Raw genomic sequence first — 27673 nt, 5'->3', positions numbered from 1 at the left:
GAAGCCAACAAGAGGGAAAAAAAGGCTTTAAAACGCTCCAACAAGAGGAAAAAAAGGAGTAAAAATGCTTAACATCGTGTTAGATCTTGAGTTAAGGGCTTTATTTTTGGCCCAAAAAGCGGGGAAAAAGTTTAGCTTAAGCAGAAGTATTTATTAGTCAAATTAAGAAACATGCTGCTTTTTTTCAAAGCTTATTTTAGTGTTTTACAATTATTAAATACCTGTCAATACTTCGATTGAACCCCAAATAGACAAAGGTATCCTTCAGTTTGTCATAGGTTAAGTAAAATAAAGCAATGCTAATTCAGAGGAAAATGTGGTGCTAATGGATGAAATTTCCTGTCATTCCAAATGATCTATAGAACTATAACAAATAAACAGGGAAATGGTTCTGGAAATTCGCCTTAACACAAATTGTTACTGCACTTATAAGTTATAAGCCATAATTACTGTTCCTCATCTTAATAACTTGTATCTCATAGTATTACATGTTTGTGTAGGATAGGATCATAGAAGGATTCAGTGAGCTCTTGTTTGTTTCTATTCTCTAAGAATTAGCTGATTAGGTTATTGGTATTATTGCTTTTTGTGTTGCTTGACACAACTTTTCTGGTGTAAGAAGCTTTTGGCGATACTCTTTGTTTAGTTAGGTGAATAATCTTCCTTTTGTAATATATTACACATATTAAATAAATATTACTAAATAAATTATACTTAACATCTACTAGTACATAACTACATATGGTATAAAGTAACTGAAATAATCAAGCCTTGAAAGAATTTTAGCAAATCTATCTATCTTCTATACAGTGAATGATCCTACCCGGTTTTTCTTCCAGAAACATGAGTTCTGCCATTTTATGTAGCTGAAAAATGGTTTTTCTGCCACAGGTATGAGCTTGACGAGCCACCCTAGGGGCCAGGATACGACTGCAATGCCAATACAAGCACCCCATTGCCCCCAATTTAATCTCTCCGTATTAGCAAATTTCTTGAGGAATTCAACCATCACCACCTGAAGGATAATGGTTATGCCAATGATGGCTAAAAATAGCTTGTTCTTGTGTATCCCCTCAAAGATGTTTTTCTTTTCTAGTTTCCTTGCGTTGAATTCATTAAACACCTGGCACAACACAAAGGTATTAAATAGCAAGGTGTCCTTCACTTTGCTCCCTACGCCAAAGATTGATTCTCCCTTGAACTGTAAAGTTAAGAGGATTGCTATTTGGTATAGAGCTTGAGCCATCAAATTTCTCCACATGACGTTGGTAATAAGTGGCTCAGTTCTTCCAACAGGTGCCTTGTACATCAATTCCTTTGTTGGTTTCTCTGTTGCAAGAGCGAGAGCACCTAAGGTGTCCATAATCAGGTTGACCCACAAGAGTTGAACCGCGGTTAAGGGTACCTCACCTGCTGAAACTGCTGCTACAAAGTTGATCGTTAGTGCAGCAACATTTACAGTAAGCTGGAATTGGATGAACTTTTGGATGTTGTTGTAAACACATCTACCCCAATTTAAAACGGTTGCCACTGAAGCGAAATTATCATCCATGATGACAATATCAGAGCTCTCCTTGGCAACTTCGGTTCCTTGTATCCCCATAGAAAGCCCAATGTCTGCCTCTTTGAGTGCTGGTGCATCATTTGTGCCATCACCGGTTACTGCAACCACATGGCCTTTCTGTTTGAGACATTGCACCATAAGTAGCTTATCAAAAGGAGAAGATCTAGCCATGACCCGTATTTTATCAACTTTCTCTATCCTTTCTAGTTCTGTGTAGTTGCGAAATTCTGGACCTTCAACAACAGCACTATCGATGTCGTCACCTGCTTGCAGGATCCCACATTCAACAGCTATCGCTCGTGCAGTGAAAACATTGTCTCCTGTGATCATCTTGATGTTTACTCCAGCAGTTTGGCAATCTTGAACGGCTTTCTTTACACCGGGTCTACATGGATCCTTGAGACCCACCATTCCAAGCAAAACCAAATCGCCGTCAGTGAGCTTTTCTTGAGCCATTGCTTCACCTTCCTCTAGGGCAACTTGTTTGTGTGCAAAGGCGATGCATCGAAGGCTGCTAGCTGCCATGCTTTGAATTATTTGCTCAAAATTCTTCTTTGCATCACCATCCATAGGCTTCAAATTTCCTGACGCATCATAGTAGCAAGAGCATTTTTCTAGTATCATTTCTGCTGCACCTTTCCAGTGTACATGAACATTATTCCCTTCCTTTCTCTTGATTAACACGCCACTTCTTTTTTTCTGTGAATTGAAGGCTTCCACGTGAAGGATTGTGCAAACTTGGTTCAGCTTCTGCATGTCCATGTTGAGCTCCGATACTGCCCATGAGAGGAGAGCTTTCTCTGTCGGGCTCCCTGAGAATTCATAATCAGAGCTAGAAGAACCTTTGTAGACACTACCTGTAGTATTAAACCCAACACCTTCTTGGATACATGCAAGGACACCTGAAGCAATCTCAGTGGCTGCACTGTGTTCCACCGGATTCTGGCCTAACCAGAAGCTGGTCACCTTCATCTGGTTCTGGGTGAGAGTGCCTGTTTTGTCTGTGCAAATGACGGTGGCCGACCCCATTGTCTCACATGCTGAGAGTTTACGAACCATGGCTTGATCAGCCATCATTCTTTTCATTGAATAAGCAAGTGTCAGGGTGACAGCCAGTGGCAATCCTTCGGGGATTGCAACCACAACAATCGTAACTGCAGCAGCAACGATTCTGACGACAGCGTTGAGCACATTGTTAACACTCGTTCTGCTCCCGTTGAATTCTATGTTGCCACTTTCATCTGTTGTATGCCCTGTGAAGTATCGGACCAATAATACGACAAGAACAAGGAAAGCCACCGCCAAACCAAGCTTACCTATAGAAGAAGTTAGCTTGTTAAGCCGAGCTTGTAGTGGCGTTTGTTCATCTGTGTTGCGGCTCACTGCACCCATCATCTCACCCCAAGTTGTGTTCATTCCAACTGATGTCACAAGCATCTTGCCGTAACCATCTGCAACCTTTGTCCCTGAGACCAAGAATGGGTGTTGAGCTCTATCAATGCCCACATGGTCACTCTCCCCCGTCATGCTTGACTCGTCAATTTGTAACGAATGCCCGTCGATGAACAAGCCATCAGCTGGTACTTGATCTCCGATTTTCAAGCAGACAACGTCTCCAACAACAATCTCATATATTGAAACTTGTTGACGCCGCCCACCCCTCACAACTTCTATCTTGATGTTGTTGCTTTGTTTGGATAGCTTCTCAAACTGTTTACTTTGTTTAAAATTACTTAGAGAAGAGACAATAATAACAAGAAAAACAGCCACAAATATGCTTCCTCCATCATACCATCCTTCTTTCGGACCTTTCTGCTTGATACCAAATCCAAGGGAAAGAGCAGCACAAAAAAGAAGAATAAGGATGGTGAAATCTTTGAAAGCTTCCCACACAAAATGAAAAAGTCCTAGTGAAGGTGGTTTTTTGTACGTGTTTGTGCCAAAGGCTTCATGGCGATTTACAAGCTCTTGGTCATCATCATGAATACCATTATCGAGATGTGTCTTGAGAGCAATAGCAATGGAATCTACTCCACCGAATTCTTGAATTTGTTGGAGGTCTTTTTGTTTAGTAAGTTTGCTAAGAGATTGTTGATCTACATTCAAGGAAGGTTGATGTGGTTCAAGGTTAAGGATACTGTAAGAATAAGAATGTGGCAACTTACCTTCATTGTGCTTGTTATTAGGTGCAAGAGAAAGTAGGGCTCTTGAACAATAGATGCTAGCAAAAGCACGTTGCCACCTTTTGTTTGGTTTACTGAGGTTTTCAGGTACTTTCAATAAAAACTCGATGCAAACTAAATTTTCATGCAACCTGGTCGACATGTATTGTATGGTTTTGGTTGCAAAATTTTTAGTTGTAGATGTCTGATGACTGATATATATTCTGATTATATAACTCAGATGGCGACGTAATCAAAGGCTCGAAAAATGTATGAGGTTTTTAGTTTTGGTTTTGATATGGATGTATGCATTGGTGACTATATATATACAACTATGATTCTATGAAGTATGTATAGTATATACATGAGTGTGTGTAATGTGTGTGTGTTTTTGTTAGCAGTATTAAGGTGTCGACTGCGAACTACCGCGTAAGTTTACTTGGAAAAGAATGAAACATTTAGCTCCAACCTATTGATATTTTAATCAGAATTGCATCTTAAGTGATTGACTGATTGCTAATTTGCTAGATTGATTTCCTGGAAATGCATAGCAGCATGGGAATGAAGGGGGTAGACATATAGTAAATAGTTTGTACAGTTGTACTATCTCTCGTCTTTTTTTAATTGCAAACTTTCTTTTAGTTCAAGTTCAACGTTTCATATTGATTGTAATATTTTCTTTTTTAGTAATTATATTCTCTATATCTCTCTTTTATCATTTAGGTCCCATTTTTTTATATATTTCTCTTCACATACAATCTTCGTTTCAAAATATAAAAGTTGTTTAAGGTTTTTGCACACAAATTAAGAATTTAGTTAATTTTAGTTAGATTTGTATGGGTAACAAGAATTGACATTTAATATTGTATTGATAATACAAAATATGATTTTTTTGTCCGAAACTACCTTTAACTTTCAAGTTTTTGCAAGAAACTACCTTTTAAAAAAATCGTTGTCCCAAATTACTTTAATTTTACCATTTTGTTGTTGACAACTATCTTATGTCGATTTTTGGCGTTGACTTTTGTTTTTTCAGGTTATTTAATGTCATGTTATATCACTTGATCTCTTCAAACCCTTTTTTGATTTCCCATTTTATTTTTCACAAATCAACTTATGTTACTAAGTGAATACCTCAAGGGTATTTATAATTGTGCATAAATAAAAAATATGACTAACACAAAAAATTCTTTGTAATATTTGTCCATTTTTAAAACATTGCCTCTAAAGTGGTAAACGATATTAAAAATTTGTGAAGAAAATTATATATTAAAAAATTGTTAAACAAACCTAAAACAATATAGTGTTGCATTATTATAAAAATTATAATGAATATTTTCTTGCGAAATTTAATTGGATACCATTTTCACAAATAGACTACTCCCTCCGTCCCATAATATAAGTCCCCTTTCCTTTTAAAGTGTCATAAGTCTTGTTTCTATTTTCAATCAATAATTATACCCAAAATACCCTCATGAAAATAATTTAACTCCCAAAAAGTCCTCATAATTTCAGCTTCCAATGCACCATTATTAATGATAAAATAAAATCTCATAACCTATTAAACTCCTCTACACATTAAACTATGTAATATTAATGTTCAGTTTTTAATTTTTGTTAAAAAGAAAAAAACAATGTAAGTGTTTTCCAATAAAAATGAATCTTTTTATTTAAATAAAACAAGATTTTAGTTTACCTTAATTCCCGTGTAAAAACAGAATCAAGACTTATATTATGGGACGGAGGGAGTACTAAAGAGATATTGGTATCAGTCTTTATTACCAAACGAACGAGTAGCTACTAGCTACTGCATTAAAGATTAATGTGATGACATGGTGTGGACTGAATCTGAAATTGAACGCGTTAAGTTTCATCGCATTTGCACTTGAGAAGATAAGAAAACCTTTCCACGTACAGATAATAGAAGTACATTCATTTCCAATATGAACTTTTGACTTCAACGTAACTTCAATATCTCAAAGGTCGATCAATATTCAATACCACCTAGATAACTTACCGGAAAAACTGGTCGGAAATTATATAATCATTCTCATCATCAACATTCAACTGTCAATACCTACCGGCTACCATTAAGGTTGATCATTCCAGGAAATGAAACATGAAACTCCATACACAATTTCTTCAACTTACATACCACCTAAATAACGTAATAATCTAACAGGTATGGGAACCATATGCCATATGATGCATTTCTTAAGACAAAACTTCCCTCTAGAATCTTACCTACATTTTTTTTCTCAATTTTGAAAGCTGTATAGTACATTATCATCAACAGTTACATGCCATCTAAATTGACATAAAAGTGATGTTGATATTTATCAACATGCTATAAGGAAGGAAAAAAAAGATACCCAAAATAAAAAGATTGAAATTTCAAGGGGATTTATAAGAATAACATGTTTTGAATTTTGAAAACAAAATAAATGTGAATCTCAGCCATAACAAATATTATAAAGTATTGTGTTTAGTGGTGTCAAAACAGGTTCTCAAACAGGTTCTGAGTATACCCACGACGAACCATGTCAAACCCAGACAGGTCACGATTCTGACAGCAGAGTCCCAGGTCGTGATTGGTCAGGTTTTGTTCAATTGGGTCGAACACATTTGAATCATGTGATTCTCGGGTGTCATACAGGTTTGAACGTTCCATTTACAAGTCGATCCATTCTCGGGTATGATCGTCAGTAGACATTTTTTACCAGGTTTGCGCACGTCATATTGAGGTTTCATGTATGCTTGAGTTTAGTCAAGTCTACTCGGGTTGAATTAGTAATTACCTTAGTTCAATCATTGTGAAACATCGGGTCCATTCGCTATTGAACCTCAATGCAACTATTGGTAACTCCTAGTCGGGTCATCTTGATTTTGTTATGGATTTTGTAAACGAATCATATTAATAAAAGTATTAAGATCGACATATATATACATATATGTGTGTGCGATAAATATATGGGTGATAACGAAAAACCAATCAACTACGTAAAATCACTCTAATGAGTAGAGGAGTAGATAAGAGGAACTCTTCATATGTTCTAATATTATATATTATAACCAACGATAATAATAACGAGTAGAAGATCAATTTCAAACTTTATATAAATGATTTATTATTATAAGCATTATGATTGATATATAAGTTTGTAAATAGCTATGATGGTAATGAGAATAATAATACTAATAAACATAAAGCGACAATGATAATAGTAAAAATACAAATAATGACAGTATTAGTAACAAGAAAAAGGCTAACAATAAATAGTAATACAAATACGAAGAGGAATACTAACAATGATAATAACATTAACAATAAATAAAAAAAATAAGTAGCAACAATGCTAATAATAGCAATAACAATAACAAACATAAATGGTATATAAGTATTATGTTGTGACTATATTATATACGATAAAGTATAAACAAACTATTTATCAATATGTTGAATCATTTTAATATAAGATTGGTATCAAAATAATTGTAAAACCAATCTAATATTGTATTGATTATAAATTATTATAAGGACTCTTACTATGTTATAATACTATAACAAATTAAATGATAATCATACATCCATATCACTAGTAAATGGAACGTATATGTTTACAACAACGGTTCATATAAGGCCTAAGTGATTATAACGAGTGTTCATATGTTGCACAATACTAATAATAATAAATTATATTCCTAAATCATTATCCCCTATAAAAGCTAACCATAACTTACTAATTAAAAAGTAGCATCAATAAGTTAATTGTTAACAAGTAACAACGATAAGTAAAATAGTCAACAAGTACTTACTAGTTACTAGTTAGTAAATGACAATCATATGTTTACAACAATGGTTCGTATGAGGCCTAAGTGATTATAACGATAGTTCATATGTTGTACAATAATAATATAATAATAATAAACATAACAACAATTTATATAAATGATAGTAAACATAACAACAATAAGTCAATAAGTTAACAAGTACTTTCTAAATAGTAATTCATCAACAACCATATGTTAATTTAGCATTTCGTCAGTTACTCACTTAGACTTATACCAACTCAATAACTCAATAATTTGTTAATAGATAGTTGAAAGAAATTGATACTAGATAAGATTAATGAATGTATCATTATAGACTATAAGCTAATTGATTAAAGAACAATACACTATTTTAGCTAATATTCTTCATGTGAAATACATTTCGAAACTAAAAACATGTATTTGAATTGAAACAAGTTGTTATTAGACGAGATCAATGAATGCATCACTTAAATATATATAATTATACTATTACTTAATTGAGTACTAGACTGATAGTTGTATAAGTAACGCTATAAGGAGTCTAATAAAAATTTAGAAACTCAATTCACAATTTTAATCTAATAATAATATTATTATGATAATAATAGTTATACTATGCTGATTATAAAATGATAATTATACTTACATAATACTAATAATAACTTCAATAAAGATAATTAAAATTTGAAATTATAATGAAATAGTAAGTAACTAATTACTAAAGATTGTAAGTTACTAAACCAAGATAAGAACTATTCCCTTCATCCCTAAATAGAGTTCCCATTTCTCCAATGCACATTTGCCAATGCACGTTTGCCAATGCACGTTTTGTATTGTTAATATCTTTAATTTCATATTAGTAAAAATTATAAAAGTTTGATTTTCTTAATGTACGTAATGAGACGAATCAAACAAGACCCACATGACTATGTTTTTTCCTTATATATTAGAAATATTTTTTGAGGGCTTTCTTTACCTTTGAATAGTGTCCAAAAAAGAAATGGGCACTCTATTAAGGGACGGAGGGAGTATTAAGATGATAAGAATATAAGATTATCAGTCCATGTGCTAGGTTATTCTATTTTTCTATTGGCTAAAGAATGATATCATGGATCATGAATTAGAACCATTGATATGAGAAGGATTAAAATCTAACTATTAATTGTGTATTGAAATATAAAAGAGGAAAAAAAAAGGATCTAATATCATCCGTTGATGATTTCGATCGAACCGATGAGAGAGAATTTAAAAACTCTAATATTCTTAGGTATAAAAGAAGTCCCCCACATTTTTCATCTATCTCCCATGTCCCTCGACGACACGACCCTCCTCTCCTCCCTCTATCTCTTCTCTGATCATTTCCTCTCTCACAGGCACCATCATTTTTCTGTATTTTGCCACATACGTGGGTTCGGTCCTCCAAGGCCTGTTAGAGATCTTTTCAACCTCTTATTTGCTTCCCCAACAACCACTTGAAGTTTCCATTTGAATGTTGTTTTAGATTTTTGATTTAGCTTGTCAATGTATATTATTTTCGCAAGTCGTTTATTAATTTAGCTTGTTTAGATATTTATTTTTAGATTTTTAATTTGTATATTATTATTTTTTGCGCCGAATAATTGAGAATTTTGTAATTCATTTTTCTTGTTTTTATTAATTTATTTGTTCGTTAACTGTCTTTTTTTATTTTTATATTTTTATTCATTTCATTGTATTATGATACTCCCTCCGTTTCCTAAAAATCTTCCCTCTTTCCGTTTAAGGGTGTTTCCAAAAGATCTTTCCTCTTTTACTTTATTCCTTATTTGGCAAAACAAATTTCCCTATTTACCCTCTCATGTCACTATCATATGGTCCACCATTACATTATTAATTCAATTTTACTCCCTTTCTCTCTCCTGCTTTAACTCCTTTTTATTTGTTTATTTATCTTAACCCCTTTCTCTCTCCTACTTTACTCACACCATGCCCCACACAACTTGATTTTCCTTGGTATCTGTAGGAATAGTAAATGGGAAGATCTTTAGGAAACGGAGGGAGTATTGTATGTAGAATCTCTTGCTTTTCAGAAATAATAAATATTGTTGGTGGTGCTTGTTAATGGAACAAGATCTGCATAAAATCAGTAGTTAACAAATACTTGATTAAGCAATTATATAAAAATCGCTGGTTTGGTATCTAGAAATAATTTTGTAAGTTGATGTTATGTTCGGTTTAATAAGTTTAATAAAAAAAAGCAAAGTAAAAATAATTGACTTGTGAATTCAAGTACAATTTGATCTAGATAATAATAAATTAATTTGGTTACAAAACAACTTTGGTTGAGTTAAGTTCGATTTTTGATTAAAATTTGTCAAGTTCAACTCAATTTTTGTTCAATTTAGTTTTAGTAAAAATAATTTACAATAATTGAATTTTAATAATTTTGTGGGATTTAGTTGTTCAAATAGGTCGGTTTGAAAAATTGGATCAAAATTTATGGAATGAAAAAGTATAATGTTTATAGCCATTTGATAATAAGTACGTACTTGATGAGTCGTCATTTTTTCTTGCATGAATTACGTCAGTTGCTCTATCAATTACGTTTAGCATTAAAATTCTATATTAATTAACATAAAAGTAATACGGGGTATCACGTAGTCAACATTAATAATGCTCCGTCAACATAAAAATAATATTGGTCACTGCGTATTGTAGTCAACATTAAGTAACCAAATATTATTTTTATGAATATGAGAGTGGTTTTGATCCGCCACTAATGAGACTGAATGAGACAATGAGGTAGCAAGTTGCCAACGATTTGGGAATTGAATAACACCCTCTCCAATATATGAAAAAAAGTATACCTCAACTTGATTACAACAAACAAATCAAGCAAGCACAAGGGACATTGCTACATCTACCCACCGGGTAGACTACCCGCTACTAATAGATAATTAAAATATTAGTATTTAAGTCTAGTTGGATTCCACTATCATAATAACCACAACCTTATATTATGGGGTGGGTAGTCTACCCGGTGGGTTAACCAAGTTTTTTCCAAGCAGAGATCGAGCAGTAACATGCCGCACAAATTGTATTTCCTTTAGTTTTTAACTAATTATTAGGTCCGAGCTATGTCCCGAGTAAGAAAAAATTTCATTTATTAATGTAATACTCTATGATAATAACACTAAATACAACTTAGCCTAGTGGTTAAAACTTTAATATATGTACTTGAGATCACGTGGCACAGTTTCTTATTTTCGCACACCTTTTAATATATTTGTATAGATTCTGTATGATTTCTCGAAGTAAAAAAATTTTAAAAAAAGTTTGACTACAATTATAAACACTATATAAATTCTACAAAGAATGAATACTTAAAGCATCCAAAATCACCACCCCCAGAAAAATTAAAAGAAAAGTTGAAAGACTAAAAAAAAAATTATGATTGAATCAATTGCAAAATGGTTGCTAATCTTGATCTTAATCACTTCAATAATCTCGATTCCGGCAACCGGAGTATGGCTAGTGTACCAACCCGGCGAGGTTTGCCTAGGTGAGAATCAGATTGGCAATCCTGGGCAAGTGTATATAATGTCTAGCATCTTCACTATCATGACTATTTGTTGCTTTTCACTTCGTGAGTGCAACTTCAATAGACGCCAGAAAAAACAGATGAATATAACCTGCGTTGGCACTGGCGCAGTTCTCTTTGTTGGTACAATATACATGGCCGTATATACTTTAATACAAAGCACTGTGGGCTTCGCCTCACTTGAGAGGCAGATTAGTCAGACTGAGAGATGGATGGACATTGAGCACTGCCTTTACAAAGATAAGGAAGTGTGTGCTCATTTACAACACAAATATGCTGATGACACTCGAGATCAGTTTGTTAATAGAAACTTTACTCATATACAGGTACGTACGTAGTCTAACTTGTATAATTATGACCAATTGATAATGATCTTTTCTTTATATGATCTTAAGCAGAACTGGAAGCATTGGATGCATGGAAAACTTGTTTTTCAACCCAATCAACGAAATGATTTTTTTTGTCATTAATTACATGTTAAATTATACTACCTTTGTGTTTTTGTTTTGCAATATTTTGATTATTTTAATATACTAACCAAAAAGTTAAATATTGCAACTAAAAAAATAGAGGAAGTACTTCCTTCGAGGCTTCGATTAGAAATACTTGCACAAATTCTTATTTTCATGCTTGCGGATTCATATTTTTAAAATAATAATATTTTTTATTATAAATGAGAAAATTATAAATTATGGATATATACATATGGATTTTAGTTGGAAGCCAATTAGGATAATCCAACTTTATTTGTTAAGCCTCTTTAGTAAGGATGGAAATGGGTGATGGATGATCCATCACCCGCTTAACCCGATATTTTAAATGGATAAAAACCCGAATTTAAATGGATGGAAAGTGGGTGGTGGGTGAGAATTTTTTCACCCGTCACCCGATCTATCACCGTTTAACATCCAACTCATTACCCAATTATTAAATTTTACGTGTAAATTACTTATATTGTATGTGTTTGATATAATTATTTATATTATGTCACTAATTTCTTTTAAAAATATACTAAATATTATCACCCGTTTAGCTCCTGACACACCCATTTCACTCGATGGATGACGGATGGATGGATGCGGGTGGAGTAAACAATTGCGGGTGGTGGATGCGGGTGATGTTCCACCTGCCCCGAATCCGATCCATTTCCATCCCTACTCTTTAGTGATACCGGCCAAAAGTCACATTGACTCCGACGTTGACTTAGGATTTTGCAAATTTTTTTATTTATGATCCAACATAAAAAAAAAAGTGTATCTTAATTCGTTTAATATGACAAAAGATCCCAGTGGAGAATTGTCCTTATATGTCACTATTTAAAGAAACTTAACAACCTATCAAAATTATACAACTTTTATTATACACCTGGGTGTACTCTAGTATAGTACATTCAAAATTATTTTTTTGTTTATTGCTTATTAAAATAACTAAAAATGAGCAAAAATCATAGAATATTAATGACAAAAAATAGCCTTTAGTACGGACCATGTATATGATATATATGTACTTGGGAATATTGTGAATGCATTTATGTCCTAACTTGTTTTTCTTTGAATCTATTGTCCTTGTGATTAGTCTGGATGTTGCAAACCTCCGGTGGAGTGTAACTTCAATTTCTCAAGCCCAACGGTTTGGATCGAGCCTAACAATAGCACCTACTCAAACTCCGACTGTTACAAATGGGATAATGACCCAAAAAAGCTTTGTTACAATTGTCAAATATGCAAGCTTGGTTTTGCCCAAGATGTGAAGAAGGCATGGACTATAAGTGGTGCTATAGTCATTATTTCTATGCTCATGACGCCTGTATTAGCTATTTTATCCATTCGAGTTTTCAGCAAAGAAGAGTCTGGCTACAATGAACTTAGGTAGCAATAAGATACTACTGCTTTGTTGACTTTATCAGAAGATTATTAGTGGTCTGATTATTTCTAATTTGATGACCTTTTATTTTCCTTTTCTGCTGACTTTCTTAGTGAGTTCGTGAGTGGTGATATTTTTAATGTTGGATGCTTTTGTTTCAATAATTTATATATGTTCTGGTACGTAGTGTACTAGTCTAATTTCTTTTCACTTTGGATTATGTATTAGTCTCTATTTGGTTGGAAGAAACAATTGTCATTGCCAATTGAAAGAAAATATATAGTTGTAATTTTTTTTTTTTTTTTATATTTCTCTTACGTAGAAAAAGTTGTAGAGAAGATGGATTAAAGAGCTATATTTAAACTCTTAAGAAACTATATTATATCTTCTATTTTCCATTTTCTGCAAACCTCATGAAAAAGAAACTAGAAAAACGAACAATCTTTCTCTCAAATAAACACTCTCTAATGTCTCTCTTTACAATATGCGAGAGGAGATAGATAAGAATAGATCAAATGAGAAACTTATGTGATAAGAGATACATAGAAAAAACTTATATCTTTTTAGTAATGCATGTTGTAATTAATATTGAACTTTTTTTTAGGCGCAATTAATTTTATCTGGATTAGGATCCTACTTTGGATGACATTGGTAGGTGGGATCGAATCGGTAGTATTACACAGAAAAAAATACTATGTTAATATTATTATGGACCAAGTACATAGGGGTGTAAGTGGATTGGACTGGATCAGACTTTACCAAATTTAAATCCAGTCCAAAGTTTTTTGGACTCGAGAAATTGAGTCCAAGTCCGATCCAAATATTTTTTGAGTCCAGTCCAATCCAGTTCGATAATTTTTTCTTGAGTCCGAATCCAGTCCAGTCCAGTCCGATTATTATATCTTTTTTCCCGATTTAGATTCAATGATTCACCACGTTAATTTTTTTTGAGATGCTTGAGCATTTGACATATGATTCAATTATCAATATTCACAAATTAGATTGAAAGCTTAAATTAAAGTAAAATACTATGAATAAAAAGTTGAATTAGATGCTTACCTTGATCTAAGTTGAGAGGACGCAGAGAGACTGAGAATTAAACTGAGGGAGAAATAGAGAATGCGAGAGTCGAGACAGCGAGGTAGAAAGAAAATGAAGAGTAAGAGGAAGTGAGTAGTAAGGATTAAGGAGTGAAGTGAGATAGAATTAGTAGGCTACTAGCCTACTACTGCAATACTGCTAGTATAATTTACTTATTTAACAAATGGAGCTAAGTGCAATAGTCTGGCGCCAAGTAAAATTGTCTGATGCCAGTTGAAATATTTAGAGAAGGAAGGTTGAAAACTCCAAAATTTTAAAAATAGTATCAATTTTTTTTAATATATACATTATATGTGTATTAAATATATATTATATATAAAAATATTTCTGGACTGGACTGGACTTATTGGACTCGAAAGGAATGAGTCCAAATCCAATCCAAAAATATTTGGACTCGAAAATTTGAGTTCGAGTCCAGTTCGGAAAATTTTCAGTCCAGTCCAGTCCAATCCAACAAGTTTGAACTGGAGTGAATTGGACTTTGGACTTTTCGTAATCCGCTTACACCCCTACAAGTACATGCATGATGCAACCAATTAGTAGATTATACACCGAGGTGTAGGTAGAGGAACCTACACCTTGCCCAAAACGCAGGAAAAAAAGAACAAAACGCACGCTTCTTGTAAAGGAATGAACAATAATGTACATGGTCTCAGTTGAGTAATGTACATGGAAAACTTTGCAAAAGAAACTGATTTGACCGTTACTATTCACCAATTAATAACTGAATTGATGTCAACTGTAAATCACGTCGCCCCATGTACCAGTGATCATCATATTTCAACTTTTCACACTCAACCTCCATATTTCATTCACAACTTTCTCTCTCTACCATTTTTCTCACTCTATCAAATTCTCTCTCTACATTCTCTCTCACCACCACCGCAATTCTCACAAAAAAAAACCCAATTCACACCAGAAAACTCCAATTACCACCATAAAAATTCCATTGCACCATCCCACAACATTGTCCTCTAGCGTTTATGGACAATAGCGACAAAAAAAAACCAAAACAAAGACGACAACCACCGCAGTCAAGAAACCCACGGCAACCAAGGCAAGCGAAAAAACTACCTTGCCCAAAACCACTGAGAATAATTCCTCCATCTCCACAACTAACTATGGGTGAAGATATTATGTAAGTTTCTACAATTTCGTTTCTTTAAATTTAAATTTACATTTTAAATTTTTGGTGAAGAAAATGAGTTCTCATCACTTTGGATTGTTGAACATTGTACAAAAAATTTGTTTTTGGTTATTTTGGTACAATTTATGTTCAATTTCGGTTGTAATTGAACAATTTTCATTTACGGTTGATATGGTGTACATTGTGTGTGCGAAATGTACTTCGCATGTTAGTAATTGAACAATTTTGTTGTTGAGTACTAAACCCTATGGATAGTTGAACATAGTACAAAAATTGTTAATTTGGTACATTTTCTGATGCGCATTGTACATTACAAAATTTAGGTATAATAACGGTTGTAATTGAACAATTTTGGTTTGATGTGTTGTACATTGTGTGTTGCGAATTGTACTTCCATGGTGGATTTTGATATTGTTAATTTGATAGGTTGCATGGTCCATTTTGACACAAATTGGTACCAATGCATATGAAATATGATACCTAAATCATTGTACATTGAGTTATATCCACTTGTACATTATGGAAACTTGGTTCTTCTTTATTGATACCGTAATGTACAATGGGACATGCCCTTATACCAATACTATTGTACATTGGATGTCTTGTTATATTGGTAATTTGATAGCTTACATGGTCCATTTTGATAGAAACTGGTCCCAGTTTCTATGAAATATGTTAATCAAATAATTGTATACTGAATGATATCCACTTGAACATTACAATGGGACATGTCCTTACTTAATGTACATAATGCCAAATTGACTGTACATTGGATGACAAATTTATTTCTTGCACATTTAACTTTAAAGTACAATGGAACACTTTAGTTTGTTATTGTACATTAGCTTTTAATGTACAATGGGACACTACCTTAGTTATTGTACAACACCAAAACTATGAACTATGTGGTTGTTCAGTCTTGCCTGTTTTCTTCTGCAATAACTAAATGGCCAATGTACAATGACAGTCCTCCAAACGATTCTACCACAACAACTGAACAGCAAACAGTACCCATACCTGCAACAAATAGGTATGTACAGTAATTCATCACACTGTTGTACACTGTCTAACCTCCAATGTACATTCTTTTATACTCTTGTTGGCTAGTTGTACATTATTAGAACCTGTACTCTATTGAAAAATTAAACTGTCTTGCTTTGTTGTACATTATTGCCTGTTTTGTTGTTCAATAAATAAATGCCAATGTACATTGACAGCTCTCCAATAGATCCCACCCTCAGAGAATCTAGGGAACAGCAAACAGGGCCCACCCCTGAAACAGAGAAGTAAGTACACTAATTAATTACAGTGTTGTACACTGTGTGATGTCCATTGTACATTCTTATAGGATAATTATACAATGCTGCTTCTTTGTACATTCTTATTCAATAACGAAATGCCAATGTACAATGACAGCCCTCCAAAAGGCCCCCCCACAACAGAATCTACTGAACAGCAACCAGGATCTATACCTGTAGTTGTTGAAGAGTAAGTACATTCTTGTCTTTACTCCTAGCTTGTACATATGTGTTGGCATGCCTGTCCATGTTGGAATGATTTATACTCTTGTTGGCTAGTTGTACATTATTGCAAAATTACTGTCTTGCTTTGTTGTACATTATTGAATGTTTTGTTGTTCAATTAATAAATGCCAATGTACATTGACAACCCTTGCATAGATCCCACCCTCAGAGTATCTAATGAACAGCAAACAGGGTCCACCCCTGAAACAGACAAGTAAGTACACTAATTAATCACTGTGTGTACACTGTGTGATGTCCAATGTACATTCTTATTGGATAATTATACTATGCTGCTTCTTTGTACATTTTTATTCAATAACGAAATGCCAATGTACAATGACAGCCCTCCAAAAAGTCCCACCACAACACAATCTAGTGAACAGCAACCAGGATCTATACCTGTAGTTGTTGAAGAGTAAGTACATTTTTGTCTTTATTCCAAGCTTATACATTTGTGTTGGCATGCCTGTTCATGTTGGAAGTTTTGCCCACATTGACAGGTCCACCACAGCAGCTTCTACTGAAAATGCTTCTGATTCCACAACATCTGAGAAGTAAGTTCACAATGTACATTTTTTGCACTTGTTTGTACTTTATAAATATGATCTCATACTCTGAGGTTCATGTACATTCTATAAACTGTGATGTATAATAGCAGGCAACCTACTACTGAACCAGAAACAACTCCACCTAGTACTGACATGTAAGCCCCTCTCTACACTGACATCTCATACTCTGTTGATCCATATTGTACACCATTAGCTTATTGAGTGTTCATTGTACATTCCTTATATGTATGGTTCACTGTTTCAAACATAAATGTACAATGTCGGTTTGCATTGGTGTTGGCATAAAGGTTCATTCTTACTAATTGCATATATGTACACTCTATTTACAGTCCTCCTTCGACTGAGAAAGAACATACAACTGATAGGTAAGTATATTATCATTGTACATTACTTACTGTTATCTTGTTGATTAATGAACGTTTATTGTACATTTGTACAATTTTAATTACATATATGTACACTCTTTTTTTTTCTAGAACGCCTGTTCTTGAGAGTGAGGCCATTCCACTCAATACTGATATGTAAGTGCATGTACATTATTTGTTTGTTCTTAATTACATACATTATTAAGGCCATTCCAACCATTGTACATTTTTACTGGCTTAAAGTGTTTATAGTGTAACAATTATTGTACAATGCCAGGCCCCCCACTAATGAACATGACCCTATTCAACCCAATACTGAGATGTAAGTTGCACTACACTGCTATGTGTACATTACTACGTTGTACATTGCCTCTGCCGTATTGTACATTAGTTAACCTTAATTGTACAATTTCTGTTTACAAATGATCATTGTACATTCAATTACATCTATGTTCTTGTATGAGATGTCAGTCCTTGTACATTAATGTTATATTCAGTGTACATTGTGGTATATTTCTTGTACATTGTTAATCACATACATGTTTATTGTGTTACATTTGTTTTACACTGTCAGGCCCCCTACTACTGAACCTATTGTACACCATTAGCTTATTGAGTGTTCATTGTACATTCCTTATATGTATGGTGTTCACTGTTTCAAACATAAATGTACAATGTCGGTTTGCATTGGTATTGGCATAAAGGTTCATTCTTACTAATTGCATATATGTACACTCTATTTACAGTCCTCCTTCGACTGAGAAAGAACATACTCCTAATGATTCAAGCACCACCAGAACAATTGATAGGTAAGTATTTATCATTGTACACTACTTACTGTTATCTTGTTGATTAATGAACGTTTATTGTACATTTGTACAATTTTAATTACATATATGTACACTCTTTTTTTTTCTAGAACGCCTGTTCTTGAGAGTGAGGCCATTCCACTCAATACTGAGATGTAAGTGCATGTACATTATTTGTTTGTTCTTAATTACATACATTATTAAGGCCATTCCAACCATTGTACATTTTTACTGGCTTAAAGTGTTTATAGTGTAACAATTGTTGTACAATGCCAGGCCCCCACTAATGAACATGACCCTATTCAACCCAATACTGAGATGTAAGTTGCACTACACTGCTATGTGTACATTACTACGTTGTACATTGCCTCTGCCGTATTGTACATTAGTTAACCTTAATTGTACAATTTCTGTTTACAAATGATCATTGTACATTCAATTACAGCTATGTTCTTGTATGACATGTCAGTCTTTGTACATTAATGTTATATTCAGTGTACATTGTGGTATATTTGTTGTACATTGTTAATCACATACATGTTTATTGTGTTACATTTGTTTTACACTGTCAGGCCCCCTACTACTGAACCTATTCCAACACCTCCCATTCCTGAAACAATTCCTGAAGAAGATGAAACAGACGATGATGAAGAGTAAGAAATATCTTAAATTATATATACTTCATGTCCAAACTAATGTACACATGTTCCTTTCTTTTACCCTAATGTACATTGTATATTGACATGCAGGGTACCAATTGGTGTGCTGAGGGCCAGGGCAAGGAAAAGTGCCCAAGCGTATGTTCATTGACACATTCATTTTTACACATTGTTGTACTTCTTTTACGTTCATTTTTACACATAACTACATTTGCACCTACATCTTACAGCACCCGCCCCAGTAAGAGAATGAAAATTACAACTTCCAAGGCTGCCACAACTTCCAAGGCTGCCAAGGGCAAGTCCCCACTTGAAGCAGATACCACAATGCCTGGGAAGAGGAAAGCACCAGAGCAGGCCCTGAAAATCAAAATTGGCAAGGGTTCACCTCCCAAACAAAAGAAGGCTGCTAAGTCCAGGTATAGTGAATGAACAATAAAATATTCATGTCTGTACATTATTTATCCAGTCATGTATATTATTTCTGCATGACATGAACACTATTATTCGATGATTGTACTTTTTGTGTAATTGAATGTACACTGTTACTATACCTTGTTTGTACATTATGTATTCTTCTAGTCAGACTGATTATGTTCTATGTACATTGTAATTGGTTAAATGAACATTCCATTTCTTTGTGCATTATGACAAGCATGTACACTATTATTCTGTTGGATGTACATGTACAATAGTATGTGTCTGAATGTTCAACTTTTGTAATTGAATGTACACCTGGCTATACCTTGTTTGTACATTATGTATTTTCTAGTCAGAGTGGTTATGTTCTGTGTACATTGTAACTGGATGTACATGTACACTATTATTCGATGATTGTACTTTTTGTGTAATTGAATGTACACTGTTACTATACCTTGTTTGTACATTATGTATTCTTCTAGTCAGACTGATTATGTTCTATGTACATTGTAATTGGTTAAAATGAACATTCTATTTCTTTGTGCATTATGACAAACATGTACACTATTATTGTGTCGGATGTACATGTACAATAGTATGTGTCTGAATGATCATCTTTTGTAATTGAATGTACACTCTTGCTATACCTTGTTTGTACATTATGTATTTTCTAGTCAGATTGGTTATGTTCTGTGTACATTGTAATTGGTTTAAATGAACATTTTATTTCTTTGTGAATTATGTCAAGCATGTACCTTATCATTCTATTGGATGTACATGTACACTATTATTCGATGATTGTACTTTTTGTGAAATTGTATGTACACTGTTACTATACCATGTTTGTGCATTATGTATTCTTCTAGTCAGACTGATTATGTTCTATGTACATTGTAATTGGTTAAAATGAACATTTCATTTCTTTGTGTATTATGACAAGCATGTACACTATTACTCTGTTGGATGTACGTGTACAATAGTATGTGTCTGAATGTTCATCTTCTGTAATTGAATGTACACTCTTGCTATACCTTGTTTGTACATTATGTTTTTCTAGTCAGATTGGTTATGTTCTGTGTACATTGTAATTGGTTTAAATGAACATTCCAATTCTTTGTGAATTATGTCAAGCATGTACATTATCATTCTATTCGATGTACATATACACTATTATTCGATGATTGTACTTTTTGTGTAATTGAATGTACACTGTTACTATACCTTGTTTGTACATTATGTATTCTTCTAGTCAGACTGATTATGTTCTATGTACATTGTAATTGGTTAAATGAACATTCCATTTCTTTGTGCATTATGACAAGCATGTACACTATTATTCTGTTGGATGTACATGTACATTAGTATTTTCTGAATGTACTTTTTGTGTTATTGAATGTACACTGGTGCTACGCCTTGTTTGTACAATAGTCAGACTGGTTATTGAATGTACATTGTAATTGCCCAAAATGAACATTGCACTCTCTTTACATGTACATTGTAGTGATTCACCTCCTGATGTCAAGCCCCCACCAAAAAAGGCAAAAAAACCTACTGAGCCTTGTGTGAAGGTCAGGCATAGTACTACGCCATTCCAAGCCTTCATCGCTGCTATTGCTGATCAACCTGAGAAGAAGCAAGCAATCATTGACATGGGTTTCGGTGGTCTACTTGAGCTAGACATGCCAAGGAATGACCCCATCTTCTGTGCTAGGCTCGTCAGCCGATTTTGTGTGGGTAGTGGCTCCCTCTTGCTACGCCGAGGCAAGGACATCGATATCAGGGAAATCGATGTCCACTTGGTGTATGGGATTCCACTAGGAGGCTTGGTCGTTGATGAGACCAAGGAATTGCAGGAGAATGATGCTGACTTCAGGAGTATGATCGAGGACTAGAGGGAAATGTTGGCGTCCAGGCGGGTTCGCCATACATTTCTACAATGGCGACGCAGCTTGCTGATTCCGCAGTGCCAGTTACGGACAACTGGAAGAGGACATTCCTAGTGGTGGCCGTTAACTGCTGCATTAAATCAACCCTAAACCCCCAGCCTCTCACAAACTTCTTGTCAGCTACCATTGACATCAACAACATCCCCAAGTACAACTGGTGCAAGTACACCATTGAATCATTGCTTCATTCAGCTTCTGCTTGGCAAGAGGATACCAGTAGATTCTTCGCTGGTCCTCTGCCTTTCTTACAGGTACACATATGCCACCTATGTATTACATTGATATATTGTCCATATGCCAGTGTCTGCTCTCTTCTTGTGATGTTACTACAGTAATGTACCTTGGCATTGTATTGATTGTTCATTATTTTAGTCCCTTTGTACATTATTTTTTCAACACTGAGTTCTAATGTACACTATTTCTTATCTCGTTGTACATTCATAGTTACATTATGTTGATACTGTCCCTATGTCCATTGCTTCTCATAATATGCCATTGTCTAATCTCTTCTGATTGTTCACTATTTTAAATGTGAATGACTTAATGTACATTACCCTATTTGGTCTACTATTTCCTAGGTCTGCTATTTTGATCGTCTACAGAAGGAACTACACAAGCCTCCCCGTCAATTCCCGCTACTCTCTATATGGAAACGGGAAATAATCAAGAGCAGGATTTATTGGGAATTCAAGTCCGGAGTGATGATGGGACTGTTCTCCCAAGGATCACTGCTCCCATGCACGGGCAACAAGATGACAACAACAACAACAAGTAATCCACTTCTCTAACTATATACATAACCTGTTTTTGCCATGTATAATGTACATTGTCCTAACAATATCTACTTCAGCAGCAAAATTTACAACAACAACAACCCCAACAACACCAAGAAGATCAACAACAAGAACAACAGGTTCACATTAAAAATATATATACTTGTGTGTTGTTCACTGTAATTGTCTTACTGTACACCTTTACAATCGTGTTGTACATTACTGTAATCTCTATTGTACATACGGTTTATCAGGATGTACAATTCCACCTCTAATTTGCCTATCTACATTGGGCTTACATTCTTTTACTTATTTGTTTCAGCAACAGCAACAACTCCAACAATAACAACAACAACAAAATCAGCAACAACAGGTAATTCCTTCTGGTTGTACAAATTATTTCTGCTTTCAACAATGAACACCACCTTCTTGTACATATTAAATATATATATACTGATGTACACTACAATTGTATTTATGTACACCAGTTTTATCGTTTTGTACATAGTATTTAATATAATGCACTTCATCTTATTGTACATTGTTTTTGCAACAATGTACACTCTGCTTACCAAGATGAACAATGACTCTTCCTAATTGTTTACACTCATTTACTTGTTCACTGTGATGGTTGTACATTGTTTACTGTGATGGTGTACATTGGTTAGTTGCACTTTGTACATTGAGTACTCACAGATTGTATATTGGGATTTCTTACAGCAACAACAACAGCAACATCCTGAACAACAACAACAACCACCCCATGACCTTGAGGTGACCCCTTTCTTTTAAAACAAATCTATATGTTATATATTTATCACACATACAGTATTCTAACAATTGTTTATAAATTTTCAGTCTTGGAAATCAAATTTCATCAATCTTTGTTCCAAGTTCATCGCTAACCTCATTGAGTTGACGGCCTTGCTGAACCAAGGCCCGCATCTCAATCTGGATCCTACTGTTAGCAGCTTTGCCCCATCCATACTTCAGGCCATTTGGACTCGGTATGAAAATGCCGCGCAACCTTCAATCAATCCTACTCCCAACCCTCTCCCTGATCAAGGCAACCCCTCTGTTCTGAGTCAAGATGCTGCTTTTTTCCTCCTCGGAGTTTGGGAGATGGTGGACCAGGCTGTTCAATCACATCTCAAACCACATGAAGCACAAGGTGGGTTTGATGGCCCAACTTTCAGCCTGGACTTGGAGTTAAGCATGGGCAGACCTCAACAACGACAAGATCAACCATCTTCCTCATTTTCCCCATCTCTGTCGCTGGGTGATTTTTTCAAAGATCACGAGGACCTACATTGATAAAATCTTCCAGTCCAACAACCCTAACACTGATCCGCCTAAGGGGTAATCCCTATGTGGACTAACTTTCATCTGTACTCTTGGCTCATTGCCCCCGTATTTTCACTAATTCACTAACATGAACTAGTTACATTTGTTCCCTGAATATTTCCTTTGTGTGAGTGTTTTCTTAGTAGACAAATGCAATGGTTTTTAATATATTTATGATTGGATTTACCCCAGTTTCAACGCTGAAGTAGATGTCTTTACACACCAACCTCAAATCCAAACAAATGAAAGGTATCTAGTTCATTTGATGTCTTGTTTGGTATTGTACTCCCCCCATGTATGTTCATTATACTACCCTAACCTGTAACATTGAACACTACATGATGTTCGCTAGTTTACTTCGGTTATTGAATGTCTTAGTTACTCCCCTTTATGTTCATTGGTGTATTGTGATTGCTCAGTAACGAGCAAATGATCAATGCACCTGATCAATGTACCCTAATTATTGTTCATTTCACAATGTTTCTGATGATCATTGTAGCCTATTATTTTGTACAGCTAATCTAATTCTAATATAATGTTGTACATTCTACTCCCTTTGTATGTTCATTGGTTTGTTTTGGTTGTTCATTTACTATCCTGAATTTCATTCTACTCTACTAACTCCCTATGTTCATTGCTTATTATTGTACACTGTATTGCTTCCTAATGATCATTGTGATCAGTTATATGTAACCATATGATTGCTCATATGATTGCATAGTGTTGTACATTGGGCTCGCTTTTATGTTCATTCCTTTACTAAGGTTGATCATTGTATAATACTTGATGTTTTAGTATGCATTCTTTTGTTCATTGCTAATTTTAAAACACATAGTGTTATGTATGATGATCCAATGCAAATGGAGGATTATACAGCTGACTCGCTTCTGAGTAGTTCAATGAGGTATGCATTTATTATCCTTTTTCTTTGCCCAAAATCATAAGTTTTTCCTCGCCACATCCTAACTTGTACTACGTCTGTTTAATTTGAAAGAGATGACGAATCAGGGTCAGAAGATCAATCACCCCCACCCCGGTAACTCATCTTAATCTTTATCTTCTTTGCAGTCCCTAATAACTTCCAAGTTCACATTTGACTGTTTTACATTGCATAATCTAGAAATCAAGATTTATCGATCGGAGTTACTACAAGCAGGCCACGCCGCACAATAATCAAACCAGCAATTTTTCGATCTCCATATTTGGTCAAGTACTCCCACCTAATAGCAGAGAAAAGAGGAAAGCGACAAATAGACAACACCTACTTGGCAGACTTTGCTTTTGATGCTGGAGATAATGAGTAAGTTATAAGCTACTTGCCTCTATCTGAATGTACATTACAAATATATTAATGTACTTTGTGTTTATTCATGCATGTACATTAACATAAGAGGAAAGCAACTACTTGCCCCCCTGTCTCTCTTCATGCATGTACATTAACATAAGATTTCATGTACTTTGTGTTTATTCTCTGCTGTACATTAGCTAATATAATTGCACTATATAACTAATCCTTATCAAATGTGAACCACTACTATTCAAAATTGGTATTATTTACTTGTACATTAATTATTGAGTACCTCTACATGAATGTACAGTAACAAATATATACATGTACTTTGTGTTTATAACTACTTGCCCTCTTGTCTCTCTTTATGGATGTACATTAACAACTATGCTCGTGTACTTTGTGCTTGGCCTCTGCTGTACATTAGCTAACATACTCCCACTGTATAACAAATCCTTAACAAGTGTGAACCACTACTATTCAATATTGGTACTATTTACTTGTACATTGTTATTGATTACCTCTTGCTCAACCTAGGGACTTGCTCTACGATGATGGTAACACATTCCTCAACAGATCCCACTTCCTTTCTTTGGGGGCTGATGTGGAAATTTGGAACGGCTTCCTTGATGCATGGGCACGTATCCTAAACCACCGTAATTCGGATCGAATGGCTGGCTCCACTCAACGACTTTTCTTTTCAACTATAGCACATGTACATCTCTTTCATTTAATTCTCCTATTTGTTTTAAATTAGTTCTTTTATGTATTCTAACCCTAATTTCTTGAAAGCACTTATTGTTCCCCAATGCTTCAAATCCTCCCCAAGCACCCCTGAGCAAGCGGAGGAAGATAGGAAGACTGCAAGACTCACTGAAAATACAAGGATGGAACAATTTGTGGAGAGGCTCACATATGAGTGCAGAGAACAGGGCATTACACATGTTGACCAGTTTGAGTTGGTAAGCTCTATCAATATTGTCATGTATGTTTTGATGCTTTAATTGTTCACTATGTTGCAAATTATTTTAATGTACATTGTCTCTTACGTGCCTGCTCACTGATATTGTCTATATGTACATTGGTTTGACACTTCCCATATTGTTATGTATGTTTTAGTGCTTTGATTGTTCACTATACTGCCACTTATTTAAATGTACATTCTCCTTATACATATTGTTCACTACTAATGTCCATATGTACATTGTTTCGCCACTTCTCTGGCCCTATCATCTTAACTATATTCCCACATCAACTTACTGCTATTGTCTATATGTACACTATATTGCAAGTAATTTTAATGTACATTGTCATTCACTGCTATTGTCTTAACTCTATGACCATATTGTTAGTTATTCAATGTCCTTGGTCTTCATATTGATTGTTCTCTTAATGATATTGATTGTACTTTGTCCACTCCCATCTATTCACATCATGATTTTAATCTAATGTACGCTGACATTATATTGATTGTACTCTGAATGATATTGATTGTACATCTTAATGTCCCAGGTTTTCTTCCCTGTGTGCGCATCAGACCACTTCTATGTCTTCTGCTTAAACTTCAACAAAATGACTTTGGACATACTCGACAACAGGAATATTGCCAGAGAATGTCTCCATTCACGACAAATATAAAGACTACCCAGCTAAAATTGTAAGTTCCAACTAATTTCATCAAGCACTCCCACATCTTTTTACAATCTTCTCACCTATTGCTTGTGTCCAGGCAATTGCTTATGGTAGGTTCCTGGTATCCCTTGGCTTCAACATGATAAGTACACCACTTAGGCCTCGCATAGTGGAAATGCCCAGGAGAACTAACTCCAACACCTATGATTGTGGGATTTTCGCAATGCGGCACATGGAAAAATATAACGGTGAATGGGAAGCCAACTTTGAAACTGGCATCATAGCTGATAATGTAAGCAACTCTTCTTTATATGATCATATTCACTGCATGTCTTTTACATGTACAATACTTAGATTATCATTGCATGTCTTCTACATGTACATTAAGGACAAACATAATGTTCATTGTCTGTCCCTTACATGTACAATGATTGACTTATGATAATCAGTACATGTCTTTCACATGTACATTACTTATGTTATCATTGCATCTCTTCAACATGTACACTAAAGACAATATTATGTTCACTGCATGTTTTTTATCAAGCACATTATACTGTTCCTTTGTTCAGTCAAAATATACTTCTTCATATATTCATGTACATTGTATTTTTGGTTAGTGTTTGGTTTATCTCCTTCACATGTACATTTTACATGTACAATACTTAGATTATCATTGCATGTCTTCCACATGTACATTAAGGCAGACATGATGTTCATTGTATGTCCCTTACATGTACATTGATTGACTTATGATAGTCAGTACATGTCTTTCGCATGTACAATACTTATATGTTATCATTGCATCTATTCAACATGTACACTAAAGACAATATGATGTTCACTACATGTTTTTTATCAAGCACATTATTCATGTATATTGTATTTTAGGTTAGCTGTTCATTGTATGTCATTTGCATGTACATTGATTTTAGTATGATAGTCACCCCATGTCTTACTCCTATTCCTAAACCTCACACAATTCATTTATTCTCAGTTTGACAAGATCAAGCAACTGAGAATCCAGTACTGCATTGACATTCTTGTGAGCAAAGTCAACAACTGTGCTGCCTGGGTTGCTGATTCTGCCAAAGCACACGCTAAAGGGAAGTCCA

General features: G+C 34.5%; 3 protein-coding genes and 1 long non-coding RNA gene across 4 annotated transcripts; 3 read left to right on the top strand and 1 right to left on the bottom strand.

The window, feature by feature from the left end:
- Nucleotides 1–683: 683 nt before the first annotated feature.
- Nucleotides 684–4015, bottom strand: LOC104909078 (putative calcium-transporting ATPase 13, plasma membrane-type). The gene has a single exon (XM_010698264.4). The coding sequence runs from the start codon at nucleotides 3887–3889 to the stop codon at nucleotides 803–805; it is 3087 nt and encodes a 1028-aa protein (XP_010696566.1). The 5' UTR covers nucleotides 3890–4015; the 3' UTR covers nucleotides 684–802.
- A 6814-nt stretch (nucleotides 4016–10829) lies between these two features.
- LOC104909077 (tetraspanin-9) lies at nucleotides 10830–13749 on the top strand. The gene is made up of 2 exons (XM_010698263.4): nucleotides 10830–11445; nucleotides 12695–13749. The coding sequence occupies exons 1-2, from the start codon at nucleotides 10969–10971 to the stop codon at nucleotides 12989–12991; spliced, it is 774 nt and encodes a 257-aa protein (XP_010696565.1). The 5' UTR covers nucleotides 10830–10968; the 3' UTR covers nucleotides 12992–13749.
- A 3379-nt stretch (nucleotides 13750–17128) lies between these two features.
- LOC104909023 (uncharacterized) lies at nucleotides 17129–17456 on the top strand. Its single transcript, XR_792283.4, has 3 exons — nucleotides 17129–17168; nucleotides 17254–17307; nucleotides 17409–17456. It is a non-coding gene; the product is annotated as an uncharacterized LOC104909023 (long non-coding RNA).
- Nucleotides 17457–21508: 4052 nt separating this feature from the next.
- Nucleotides 21509–22309, top strand: LOC130589926 (uncharacterized). The gene is made up of 2 exons (XM_057391570.1): nucleotides 21509–21772; nucleotides 22100–22309. Exons 1-2 carry the CDS (start codon nucleotides 21512–21514, stop codon nucleotides 22307–22309), a joined length of 471 nt encoding a protein of 156 aa, XP_057247553.1. The 5' UTR covers nucleotides 21509–21511.
- The last annotated feature ends 5364 nt before the right edge of the window (nucleotides 22310–27673 follow it).

The sequence above is a fragment of the Beta vulgaris genome, chromosome 8 (assembly GCF_026745355.1).
Source record: "Beta vulgaris subsp. vulgaris cultivar EL10 chromosome 8, EL10.2, whole genome shotgun sequence".
Taxonomy (NCBI): Eukaryota; Viridiplantae; Streptophyta; class Magnoliopsida; order Caryophyllales; family Amaranthaceae; genus Beta; species Beta vulgaris.
The sequence above is the reverse complement of the archived record's forward strand: the minus strand, read 5'-3'. Positions and strand labels throughout refer to the sequence as shown.

Bases quoted from the DNA above. Each gene is read 5' to 3' on its own strand.
- LOC104909078 (XM_010698264.4), bottom strand. From the start codon at position 3,889: ATGTCGACCAGGTTGCATGAAAATTTAGTTTGCATCGAGTTTTTATTG.
- LOC130589926 (XM_057391570.1), top strand. From the start codon at position 21,512: ATGGCGACGCAGCTTGCTGATTCCGCAGTGCCAGTTACGGACAACTGG. The intron at 21,773-22,099 runs GTACACATATGC...ACTATTTCCTAG, and splicing joins GTCCTCTGCCTTTCTTACAG to GTCTGCTATTTTGATCGTCT.
- LOC104909077 (XM_010698263.4), top strand. From the start codon at position 10,969: ATGATTGAATCAATTGCAAAATGGTTGCTAATCTTGATCTTAATCACT. The intron at 11,446-12,694 runs GTACGTACGTAG...CCTTGTGATTAG, and splicing joins GAAACTTTACTCATATACAG to TCTGGATGTTGCAAACCTCC.